Source organism: Cajanus cajan, chromosome 11 (assembly GCF_000230855.2).
Source record: "Cajanus cajan strain Asha chromosome 11, NIPB_CcT2T_4, whole genome shotgun sequence".
Lineage (NCBI taxonomy): Eukaryota > Viridiplantae > Streptophyta > Magnoliopsida > Fabales > Fabaceae > Cajanus > Cajanus cajan.
In genome coordinates this window covers 40,048,562-40,060,962 of record NC_138527.1, presented here as the reverse complement: position 1 = coordinate 40,060,962, position 12,401 = coordinate 40,048,562, and the positions used below count along the sequence as shown (strand labels likewise).

At 33.6% G+C, this 12,401-nt stretch overlaps 2 protein-coding genes across 2 annotated transcripts; one reads left to right on the top strand and one right to left on the bottom strand.

The window, feature by feature from the left end:
- The first annotated feature begins 493 nt into the window (after positions 1 to 493).
- On the top strand, positions 494 to 2,594 carry SKIP2 (SKP1/ASK1-interacting protein 2). The gene has a single exon (XM_083066091.1). The coding sequence runs from the start codon at positions 651 to 653 to the stop codon at positions 2,220 to 2,222; it is 1,572 nt and encodes a 523-aa protein (XP_082922217.1). The 5' UTR covers positions 494 to 650; the 3' UTR covers positions 2,223 to 2,594.
- A 412-nt stretch (positions 2,595 to 3,006) lies between these two features.
- On the bottom strand, positions 3,007 to 10,555 carry LOC109811180 (phosphatidylinositol 3,4,5-trisphosphate 3-phosphatase and protein-tyrosine-phosphatase PTEN2A). The gene is made up of 13 exons (XM_020374842.3): positions 10,434 to 10,555; positions 9,356 to 10,013; positions 8,565 to 8,666; positions 8,419 to 8,475; positions 7,293 to 7,358; positions 5,698 to 5,874; positions 5,511 to 5,597; positions 5,356 to 5,420; positions 5,209 to 5,288; positions 4,571 to 4,617; positions 4,340 to 4,470; positions 3,969 to 4,038; positions 3,007 to 3,828 (listed from the first exon to the last, which is right to left on the bottom strand). Exons 2-13 carry the CDS (start codon positions 9,992 to 9,994, stop codon positions 3,310 to 3,312), a joined length of 2,040 nt encoding a protein of 679 aa, XP_020230431.1. The 5' UTR covers positions 9,995 to 10,013; positions 10,434 to 10,555; the 3' UTR covers positions 3,007 to 3,309.
- Positions 10,556 to 12,401: the final 1,846 nt, after the last annotated feature.

Genomic DNA, 12,401 nt, shown 5'->3' with positions numbered 1-12,401 from the left:
CTATTGCGTGATTTAAATTGTATACGTTAGATTACAAAAAAACAAACAAATTGTACACGTCTAGAAACTTATTTAAGTTGTTGGACTTAGATGAATTCAATTTGATTTGAATATTTGAATTGAGGATTTTGTCATTGTAAATGCATTTATTATTTTCAAGCGGCGTCAAATGTGCAAATTAATTTGAGTCAACTATTATTATTTTTACAATGAAATAAAAAAAAAACACATTAAAAAAACTTTCACCGTTTCTTATATAACAAAAAAATACAGTTTTTTTAAATACCAAAAATACATTTAAATATTATTTATTTATTTATTCTTTCCTAATTTAATTGCAATTTCAAAGCTTGTAAACACAGAAAAGATAAAGATATATGCATAATAATAAAAGATACAGAAAAATAAAATAACAGAAAACGTTTAATTTTTTTAAGGTGAAAAAGATAAGTGGCCAGGTCCAAGATGACCCAGACACGCAAGCCCATTATCACGTACCTGGGCTGACTCCGATGCACGAATCCATACGCTAATCTCGGCCTTGCGCGAGTACCACACGCGCCTCCACCCTCAAATTCCACGCGCTGCGTTCAGTTAAATAAAATCCTCGGATACCTCTCCGCCGCTTCTGCATAAACATTCCGTTCTCAATGGGACAGTCACCGTCCACCAACGCCGTGCCTACGGCGGACCTCAGCCGCCGCCAGATTTCTCAGTTGCATCCAAACACCGATTCCAATTTCGCCGATAACACCCTGCGTCTCTCCGACGATTGCCTGGCCGTAATCTTTAATTTCCTGAGCACCACCGATCGGAAACGGTGCTCCCTCGTGTGCCGCCGGTGGTGCCGCGTCGACGGCCAACGGCGGCATCGGCTCTCCCTGCACGCTCAGCCGGAATTGCTGGACTTCGTCCCTTCCCTATTTAACCGATTCGACTCGGTCACGAAACTCGCGCTACGATGCGACCGAAAGACCGCGAGCATAAACGACGACGCTTTGATTCTGATCTCGCTCCGGTGCCGGAACCTGACGCGCCTGAAGCTGCGTGGGTGCCGCGACGTGACGGAAGTTGGAATGGCCGGCATCGGCGATAACTGCAAGGCGCTGAAGAAGCTATCGTGCGCGTCGTGTATGTTCGGCAGCAAGGGAATCGTGGCGGTGATCGATCGGTGCGTTACTTTGGAGGATCTAACGGTGAAGCGTCTCCGTGGGGCCCACGATGGTGTTATTGGTGCCGCGGCGGCTTCGTCGTTGAAATCTTTATGCCTGAAGGAGCTCGTCAACGGTCAAAGCTTCGCGCCGCTTGTGATTGGTTCGAAGAAGCTTCGGAGTTTGAAGGTGATTGGGTGTTTGGGGGATTGGGATGAGACTCTGGTTAGGGTTGGGTGTTTTAACGCTGGTTTAGTTGAAGTTCACTTGGAGAAGATTCAGGTTAGCGATGTGGGACTTGTTGGCGTGTCTAACTGTCTAGGGTTGGACACTTTGCACGTTGTGAAAACTGCTGAGTGCTCCAATGTGGGACTTGCCACGGTTGCTGAGAGGTGTAAGTTGTTGAAGAAGGTTCACATTGATGGTTGGAGGATGAATAGGATTGGTGATGATGGCTTGATTGCGATTGCCAAACACTGTCCTAACTTGCAGGAGCTTGTGTTGATTGGTGTTTATCCCACTTTTTTGAGCTTGGCGGCCATTGCTTCCAATTGTAAGAATTTGGAGAGGTTGGCTCTTTGTGGGATTGGAACCGTTGGTGATGCCGAGATTGAGTGCATTGCTGATAAGTGTGTTGCACTCAAGAAGTTGTGCATTAAAGGGTGCCCTATATCGAATGCTGGGATCGGGGCTCTTGCTTCGGGGTGTCCCAATTTGGTTAAAGTTAAGGTGAAGAAGTGCAGAAAGATTACTGGTAGAGGGGTAGAGTGGGTGAGAGGACAGAGGGTTTCTTTGATGTTTAATTATGATGATAGTGAAGTTGAAGCTTTGGATGGGAGTGGAAGTGATGGTGTTGGGGGAGGTCAGGATAATAATACGGTAGAGTTTCAACCATCCATCAACCAAACAACCGAGGCTGTGACTGAGGCTGAGGCTCCTTCAAGTAATAATAACAACCGATTGACAATGATCAGACCAAGGTTGGGGTTTTTGGCTAATAGAAATTTAGTACCGTGTGTCTTCAGAAGGTGGTCTAACAGTGATAATGTCTCCAGTACCAGCTTTTCATGATGTTAGTAAGAAATCAAACACATTCTTGCCTTGTGGGATGAGATGAATTCTCATGTGGATTTCCTGTTCTTTGCTTTGTTATTTTTTGAGTGATAGTGTTGCTTTGTTATTTTTTGTTTTCTTATGAATAGCTCTATTTTTGGGTGGATTTTTCTTATGAATAGCTGATAGCAGCAATTTTATTGTTGTTTACTAGATTTGTCATTTACCAACCTCTGTAACTTGTAAAGTCTCTCTACTTGTAACATGTTGGAACACTCAGTGCAGTTTTTTTGATAAAAATTGCAGAGTTCACAGAGAAAAAAAAAAAAAAAGAAGATAAAAGCTGCTGAAAATCTCGTTCCTTTTTAATATACTTGCTAGTTGGTATTACTGTTGGCGTTTGTATAATAGAAACAAAACTTAGGTGCAGCATTTGGAGTGGTATTCTTTAATTAAAATCAAAGTTTCATCTTAATAACTCCCTCAATGAAAGTTGATATTAAAGGTTTAGCATTAACGGGATGAAACATTAATTTCAACCTCTAATTTTGATTAAAATTGCATATATTCCAGGGTATCTGGTGCAATAGTGTTTAGGGAGCAAGAGCATATATAAAGCATTATTTCCAAATGCACAGCCAGGGTTATATGAGACAGAGTTGCCTTTTGTTAATCCAAAGATAGGAAAATGTGCTACACTGGTGTCTCGTGTTTCTATAAACAAACTGCAAAAGAATCTTATGCTGTATGTTTAACAAATGATTATTTTTATAAAACAATTATTTAAAAAAAAATCAGGAAATTGATAATTAAAAAAAAAAAAGAGGGGATTTCTTCAAATCAAGTAAAATCAAACTCATACAGGCGTTGAATTTGTTCCCCAGCATTGTCATTTTGGAAAGAAAAGCTAGGCCCTTGAGGACGGCAAATCACTGAATGCCTAATGAAAACTTGAAAGAATCATGTAAACATGTGACCTTAAAAATATACAAAATTTAGATAATAAAATACAGGAAATTTCATTCGACAACAAATTGGGGGAAACCAATGAATTCCATAATGCTTAATGCCTTTCCTTAACAGCGTTGAAATCGATCAACAGTTTTCAATCACTTTCAAAATCTTCATCTCCAAACGAAAAAACTGAAGCATCTGCTGCGATTGCCTTGATATCACTTGCCCCTACAGATCCCATGTTTGTGCTGATATTGCCTGCATGAACATTATGAAGTTTATCTGTAGTTGATTCTTCAGAAGCATGTTTTTTCATGCTTTCCTGATGCTGTAGTGACAACTGATTCGTTTTATGTGCCAACATCCCTTCATGGTCTGTTGTTGCCTCAGATACTTGATGAGGTGCCATAAATTTGTACTCGGTTGCAGCTTTCTTGCTTTGTGTAACCCGGGTCTCCTCTTCGTCACTGTCTGAGAATACATCATCGTCATTTTTAGGAACTTTACTCTCACTTGAATTAGATGTAGTAGGCTTTGGACCAGGTAAGGAATTGCTCGTGTTTCCATCAGATCCTTTGCTGGCAGGATTGGCTTTTGTCGTTGCAGGTAGGGTGTCATTATAGTCTATCATCACAACTTCCACCTTGAATCCTGGAGAGGGGATCTTTCTCTGAAGGTGCAATCATAAGGTTTAGATTATCATCAGGTTCAGAGAATAAATCAATAGACATATCTACGGTTAGAACTGCAGTAACATACTGAGGTTTACCTCCATACAAAATAACATTGAAAACAAGTGCATATGTTTACCTTGTCGAAACCATCTAAATCTGAACCATCCAAAATTGTTCGGTTTTCTGTCATTGTTGTATTCATCCAACTGCCAAGAAGAAAATGGTACATCATAAAGCTGCTAATCTGTGTAAACAAACTGTTTAAAATACTACACGCAGTTTTGAAGAGGACATCTTTATGTATAGTGGAATAGGGAATGAAACTATTCATCATGATATAACATTTAGGCCTTCATATAAAAAAGATTAAGACCGGATACGGTTACCAATAAGAAAGTTATATAATAAAATCAACCTAAATGTCGCAATACAATCATAATGTTTTTGATAAATGAGTGAAAAGCAGAAATAAAGGGGGCCCAGAAGACGTAGGTGCTCTGAACAAACCAGTAGAAATCTCCCTGTCGATCATGAAAATGAATTTTGAAGTCTCCAACCAACTCAGCTAGACCAGGCTCTCCTGGTAGTGCAAAAACCACAATTCCTTTCTTTGGTGCACTGATCCAGAAATCTTCTGGCTGCAAACGAGTTTAGAAAGCAAATTCAGTAATCAAATTCAATCCATATATTAGCACCGAGGCTTTGGGAAAGAATCAAAACTCATAAAAATGTGTGTACCATTAGATCCTTTGTTTTGGGATGCTTTCTTGTGGTAAAAAGAATTTCTGAGAATAAGTTAAAACATCAGGATTTGAAGATTAAAATGTTAGATATAAGAACAACTTGACAAGTTGCATGAAAAAGCACAGAACAAAGCATATCAATTACTTTGGTTTAAATTCAATCGGGAAAGATGAAGGCACTTTCAGGTTAAAATGTGCAACCATATTTAAGGTATATAGTAGGATATCTGAAGTTCTGAACTAGACCCCCTGACGAATGCACAAATTTCTTGAGCCATACTTGGAATATACGAAAATGAGTGAATATCGAGGACTTTTCTTTAGCTGTCATCTCATTTTATGCCCATTCTTCCATTTACACCTTAATCAGGTACAACATTAGTTGACTGCACATAATTTTTTATATAATTATACCATTATACATTTTCCTTTTCTCTCCATGCAAACCTTGGAATCTAAGTGATTTCAGTTTGCTAAAAAATCATGAGCTGAAATTCACAACTACAGATGTCATTTGATAAACAAAAACCATTTTACGGTAAAAGACCTTTTCATGGAACATTTTCCTATGTAACTATAATATTAATGAAATTCAAATGACACGAAAAGAAAGCAATGAGCTCTGCTACTTACCATTATTATGATCAGAAACTGTAATAGATGGTCTAACCCAATATGGGCATTTGTGAAGCCGAAACCCTCTTAGCATGCACCTGTCAAAGTCCAAATTTAGAAGAATCTTCTTCGATTTTGGTACATGGTGACAAAATTACATCTTACCTTCGTCCAGGCTGGACTTCTCCATTGAAGCGTGTTAAAGTCCGTTTAAAGTATTTTACATATCTCTAAAAAATTACAGAAATAAATGATTTTAGAAGAATGTGTCAGGAATGTACATGTTTAAATAAAACAATAAACCAAAATTAATGACTGACGATCTGACTAGGCAGAACTAGAGCCTTTCCATCTACACATCTTTTGTGGTTAAAGTAATCAATGGCTTCCTCTGCAGTTGGGAAGAACTGCAAAATGATATTTACAGTCAAAAGTTGCAAAATTCAGAGAAGAAAGTGCAGAACAACTGACATTCCAGAGTCTTTGAAGTTGATTATCATGACTTGCCTTAAGAAACAAAAGAAGACTACATATCATAAGTCCGGTCCTTCCCATACCAGCTTTACAATGAACCACCACCACATTTTGAATATCCTCTTTCAACCATGAATATGCACTTAGACAAAATGATGCTATAAGTTCAATAGGAGGGCAATTATGATCACTAAATGGGAAAGATGCAACCTGAAAACAATCCCAATAGGTTAACAGGACGAACAAGAATATTACAATAATTTGATTAAGGTCTTGTTTGGATAAGTTTCTCCATAAACACTTAAATAAAGGAAAAGAAACCATGAACGTAAAATAAATAAACTTTTTTCATAAATTAAAATTAATTTATACATAAACTAAAATTGACTATTTGGAGAAGCTTCTCCCATTTAGCTTAAAAGTTGATTTTAACTTGTGGATAAGTTGATTTTACTTATGTGTGTGTTAATTTTAGCTTATAAGAAAAACTTATTTTTATTTTTTCTTCTTAATTTCTTATTCTATAAGTGCTTACATAGAAGTTTATCTAAACAAGGTCTAAAAGAATTGCTTCCTTATTTCTTTTTTTGACATCTGCAATACCAAACTGCAATTAAAAGAGTTGAATAATTCTTGGTCTCCATATTTCGATCCAGTTGTAATATTTTCCTATGTAATGTTTTAAGACACTAAAATATTGTTAACGTTCCTTCGGGGATGGCATGGGACTGCATTTAAGTGTAAGCAGCTGAAAATTTGTCAATAGGATCTTCTGAATGCTTGTGTCGAGGATATGCAAGTTGTTATCCTCCTATAGCCAATATTGGCCATCAAAGTTAGATGAGTTAGAAACATAAGCAGACTTTCTCTTCTTTTGCTTCTATTTTATGTTTACCATTAACCCTTGTCATATCTCCGAGCTTTTCCTAAGAAAAGGAGGTGGCTCATCAGAATGTAGTCATGTATTGTTTGGGCATAGGAGAGGAAGATAAGGGGTCCAACAAGAACAGGGATGACCAGCATACTGCATATCATCATTTCTCTTTTTTAATCCTTTCATAATTTTTTTACAAAAATACTATACTGATTTGTAAAGTCAAAATTACTGATTGGTTAAGATTCAAAACATATTAAAGGTTAGGATTAGTTTCCTGTTAGTAAATTAATAGCAGGTTAACAGAAAGATCTATTAATTTAATACATAGAGTTTAAGGATTACTTGAAACCAAATTAAAGTTTAGGGTGTGGGTGTCTATTTGTAAAAAAGGATAAAATTTAGAATATTTTCTATAGCCTTTTCCCTTATTTTTATTTTTCTTTACCATTGCCCCATGAGATAACTTAAGAAAATAGAACATGCAATTTCTCTGCCTTTCAAGAGTCTTTTAGAGCAAGAGAGTTACCATCATATACATTTAAAACATGTAAAAATACCAAATTCTAGAGTAGCTACATTGCAAATTATCAGCTCCTGGCAAGTTGACTCCAATTTTCAACTTTAAGTTGAACATAAAGAACAAGGGCAGTAGACTAAAAAGGTAAATGTTAGGTAACATTCAAAATTATTACCCATCTATACCAATACATCAATTGGATTGCTTAAGTGGAAACGAAGATGAAAAACACACCTTCCCCTGGAATAATGATCCATCATATAGCCTTTCTGAACAAAGATTGTATACTTTGTACTTTCCCTGCACGTCAAGGTTTCAAGAGAATAAAATTGTCAGAAGATAAAAGATGAATTGTCTACACTTCGCACATAAAGATAGTAGGACAGATTGTTGTAGCAAACCATTTAATGACAAAAGAATAATGGATAGTAATGCCCAAATTTGTAGAATTTGGAGCTTGCGAGAATTTCAAGATCTTCGGATACTCAAAGTGTCTTTTTACATGTGGCAGAAGAGTTCAAGATCACTGTCAATTATAATGAAAAGTTGGGATGCTGTTTGGAATTTGGGCTGCTGTCGATGATTGTTGTACATGATACAATTAGTACAAGTCATGTAGCAGTGTTATTTTATATTTTAGGCTTAGTTACACTTTAGTCCACATACTTCAGCATATAAGCAATTTTCATCCCATTAATTTTAATTGCTCATATTGAGCCCTGTTAGTTTCTTAATTATTCAAATTTCAAAGCACCCTCACCCAATTTTATCCAATATTAACAGAAATGTAACAGAGGTTGTGAAACATATCCTTACTTTGTATAAATTAACAAAGAAAAATGTATATTATATTTAAATAACAATAAAAAAAACAAAATGAAACAGTAAAAGTGCATGTAGACTAAAATGTGAGAACTAAAAGTGCAATTAAGCCTATAATTTACTAATTCTTTCATTTTGTTGCATAACCTTCTAACAAACATGGGAATAAAAATTCTCACCTTCATATTCCTAGGAATAGAAGGAAATAACGTGAAACAAACGCTCCCCAAGGGATTCTATGCTAAGTGAAGGGAGTTAATGGCTTTAAGAAGGGATAGTTCATATTTCATTATAAAATGTTTTCTTCTATATTTCCCGGCTGTTAACCAGAACAGAAGTACTCTTTTGATTCTGTTCTAGTAGATTTCTTTGACCATCCTTTTCTATAAGAACCTTGGGAGAACTACAAAAGTTATCCAATATAGGTAGAGAGCCTAAAGCCTTGTAAACTCTAAACTAGAATCACGTATTTCCAATATGAGACTCAAGTCTCATACCTTGCATTTAGATCCCAAGACTGCAATAGATATTATGTTACCTTGTGATGTGTTTCAAAAAACTTGATCACCTCTTCCATGTGATTGCGATAGAACCCCTGCAAGACAGCTCCCCTTTAAAACAATTGAATGATGACTGAGCTTGGCTTTAACATGAGAGACAAGAACTGACTGTTTGTAAGTATACCTCAATGTATCCAAAAATTCCAGAGCTAAAATCACCACCCGGAAATCCCATAGCAATTACATTTTCAGTGATGTATGTCATATCCAAATCAAATCCATCTTCCTGTTACAAAGAATAAGAGTTAAAATATTGAAGTAAAAGAAAAATGGAAGGTGAGTCAATTCTTCACAAAAAGTATTGTTTCTTTTCAAAATTCAATAAATTTGGTAGAAAAATGTTAACTTGGAGACAGTATCAGATCCACAAGAATAAGATGCATTAACTAAGTAGTCAATGCCAACTTCATTCTTCAACAGACAAAGTTGATTCATAGCTAGTCCATCAGCACAGGATTAGAAAAGGAAGTGCAAAGCATTCCATGTAAATAAAATAATGATACTATGAGATTTGTTATATAACTGATACGTGTGAGATATTTCATAAATACAATATAACAGGGAATAGCACAGTTAGCAGCAGCATTAGTAGTAGTATCATTCAGGTGGTGTGCCTATTCATATAAGCAAATTTTAAACTAAAGTTGCTGCCATCGCGGATAAATAATGACATAGACCAGACTAAGAATATACCGATGGAAAAAATAAAGTAAATATAAGGGTTTAGTTTGCATTTCAAGAGGGACAGGTGACAACTAAATCATGCAGGTATTGAATGTGAGTTCGCACAACTGCAAGTGACTCAACCAGCAGATTAGGACGTGATAACATAGATCAGTTCTACACTTTAAGCCCTGGTATGAATTGTAACAGAGTTAAAAGCAAACCAGGTGTAAAATTTCATTGTCAACCAACCTGGTATCTACGTTTATTTTGAGAGACTATATGGCGTGCTTTGACCTGCACTGCCTTTACTGCACTTTTGGAAGAGTCCACCAAACCTTTGGTGAAGGATTCAATCAAATTAGGCTGTTCAGCACCTGAATTGACTGGAGCAGCAGCAGCAACAGCTTCATTTGATGGCATTCGCAATCCAAGCCCACTAGTCAGGCGGGCAAAAGCTGATATGCCAGTGTTTTCAGTTTGTGAATTCTGTTGTGCCGCTCTAAGGGCCTGTGGGAGTTTCAGATGTCTTGCCCAGGATGATATGCCAGAAGCAGGTAATGAAGATGGGGAATCATTTGCATTGCCAATTTGTCCAGACACATTGGTTGAGTGATGTTCTTCAGTTTGTGCATTGCCAATTTGTCCAGACACATTGGTTGAGTTATGTTCTTCAGTTTGTGCATTGCCAATTTGTCCAGACACATTGGTTGAGTTATTTTCTTCACTTTGTGCATTGCCAATTTGTCCAGACACTTTGGTTGAGTTATCTTCAGTTTGTGCATCGCCAATTTGTCCAGACACTTTGGTTGATTGATTCTCTTCAGTATTAGAAACTGGAGGAGGAGTAAGTTGAGGTTGAGATGAAGAATCAGCAGAAGCTGGTTCCATGAGTCACCCAAATGCAATTCTGTAAAGTGGAAAACCAATCTCAGTCATGAGCAGTTCAACTTCAAGCAGTTAACAACAAATTACCTAAATAAATAAATAAACATACACCATAGAATGTTGGTGGCAAAGTTCCTAATATGATAATACCAAAAGAGCACCTAATTTTGAAACATCTACTTCTCACAAGCAAGTTAATTTCAGAACCGAAGCGGTTCTCTCATAAATCAACTGGATTGGAACGTAAATTGAATCAAAACAGTGCAAAAACGTCAGCGTCAGGAATGTAAATAAAGGGATCTGAAAATGGAGGGTTCAGTGACACAGATTAAGCAGATTCGCCATTGAACACAAGCGATATTTGAAATTTGTAAAGAATGCAAAAACATGTTTGCATCGTAGCTACGAGAAATGAAAAATGCAGGAGCAGTAGATCGCTTACCGGTGAGTCAGTGACGACGCACACTATTCGATCTCTTTTTGCAGGTTTGGGATATAGATCAATGTAGCTCGCCACTGTAATATGAAAGATTCATATAAACAGGTAGACCGTTATTGCTTATTTTATAATTAATCGGTTATTTAAATATATTTTTAAGTTCTTATATTTAAATTTTATTAAAAAAATTCTAAATACTATTGTATAAAATATATTTAGTGATATTTTCATAAACCGCATAAATGTCTCATTATTAATGATCTAAAAGATTTTTTTTTAATTATAAAAATTAAAAATAATAAATTTAAATTTTAAAATAATAAATAAATTTATTTTAAATTTAAGAGACTAAAAATATATTTAATTCTTCACCATTTAATCATTAAATTAAAATTAAAACTAAGGATAAGAATAGTTGAAAATATATGTATCAAGTTGTAAAGAATTTTTACACTTTAATTTGTAATGACATAAAAACACATCAATGAGTTGGATTTTTTTTTTAAATATAAGTCAATCCAAAAATAGTTTGAAAATTAATTAGTTAATTAGTTAATTAGATTTAATTCATAAATTAAATTAATTCTAAAATAATTTAAAATTTAATTAAATAATTAACTTATTAAACTTGGTTCATAAATTAAATGAGATAATCCTTTAACTAAAAGTTAAGTTAGATAAATAAATAAGTTAAATTTGAGATTTATATAGTTCAACTTGTTTAATTAATGAATCAATTAGATATATAAATATATAATTTATATAATTAATTTTTATATTTATTTTTGATTTATTAAAATTGAAATAACCTTCAAAATTTAGTTATAAAATAATAATAATAATAATAATAATAATAATAAAAAAGGAAACAAACACCTTAAAGTTTTATGGTTATGAATTATTTTTTTAATTATTTCATGTTAAACAAAATAATTTCTTTTGTTGAAAATTTTAATTGTGTTTATGTTTTTTTTTTTGAGTTATACTTTATAATCTTACAAAACTAGTAAAATAAGTTTTATTTTATTTTTCCAACAAAATTAAATAATCATTTTATTAAAAAATCAACTTCTATGTATCAAACACAAACATCTATGTACAAAAAAAAAACACAAATATATATACTACATGAAAGTATTTCTAGGAGCTTTTTTTCAAGGAGAGCATTTGTATAAATTTTTTTAATTTCTTATCTAATTTAATTTTTATTTATTTCTCAATTAAATATTAATATTTTAAAATAAAGTATCAATAACTTTTTATGTTATTAATTTTAAATATAACTTATATATTCAAACAAAAATTTATTCATAGATAATTTATTATAAAATATTAATTATATTATATATAATAAATATGTATGTGTATTACATAAGTTAAAAATATTAATTATTAATAAATTTAAATTTTGAAATGTATAAGATTAAAAAAAAATTTCTTATCCATGTAATTCGAACTAACAAGTTGAATCAAATTTTTTTTTATAAATTTGAACCAAATTAGCTTCAAGCTAGAAAAAAAGTTAATGTCAAATTCAAACTAATTTTTGAGTTGAGTTAAAAATTATCAAGTTGAGTCAAATTGAGATTAACTTAACTCATTTTTAACCCTATTTATTTTTTATCTATATAATTAAACTTGAGTATCATCTGTTTTCAAATGATTACCAACACAAATATAAATTATATTGCATTTCATATTATATATATATATATACATGTATTCTCAAGTGTACATATTTAATAAGATTTTAAATGAAACTAAATTTAATATATTAGATAAGATTTTAGTTCAAACATCATAGATGAAAAGAATTCTTAATTCAAGTATTTGTGAGAATTTTGAAGAAAAAAAAAAGTTAATTATGAACATAATCAATATCATTGTCATTCATTTGTTTATTTTTTCTATACGTAGTTAGAACCTAATTAATTACTTTTAAGACGTAAAAATCATCAAAAATAAGTTTTT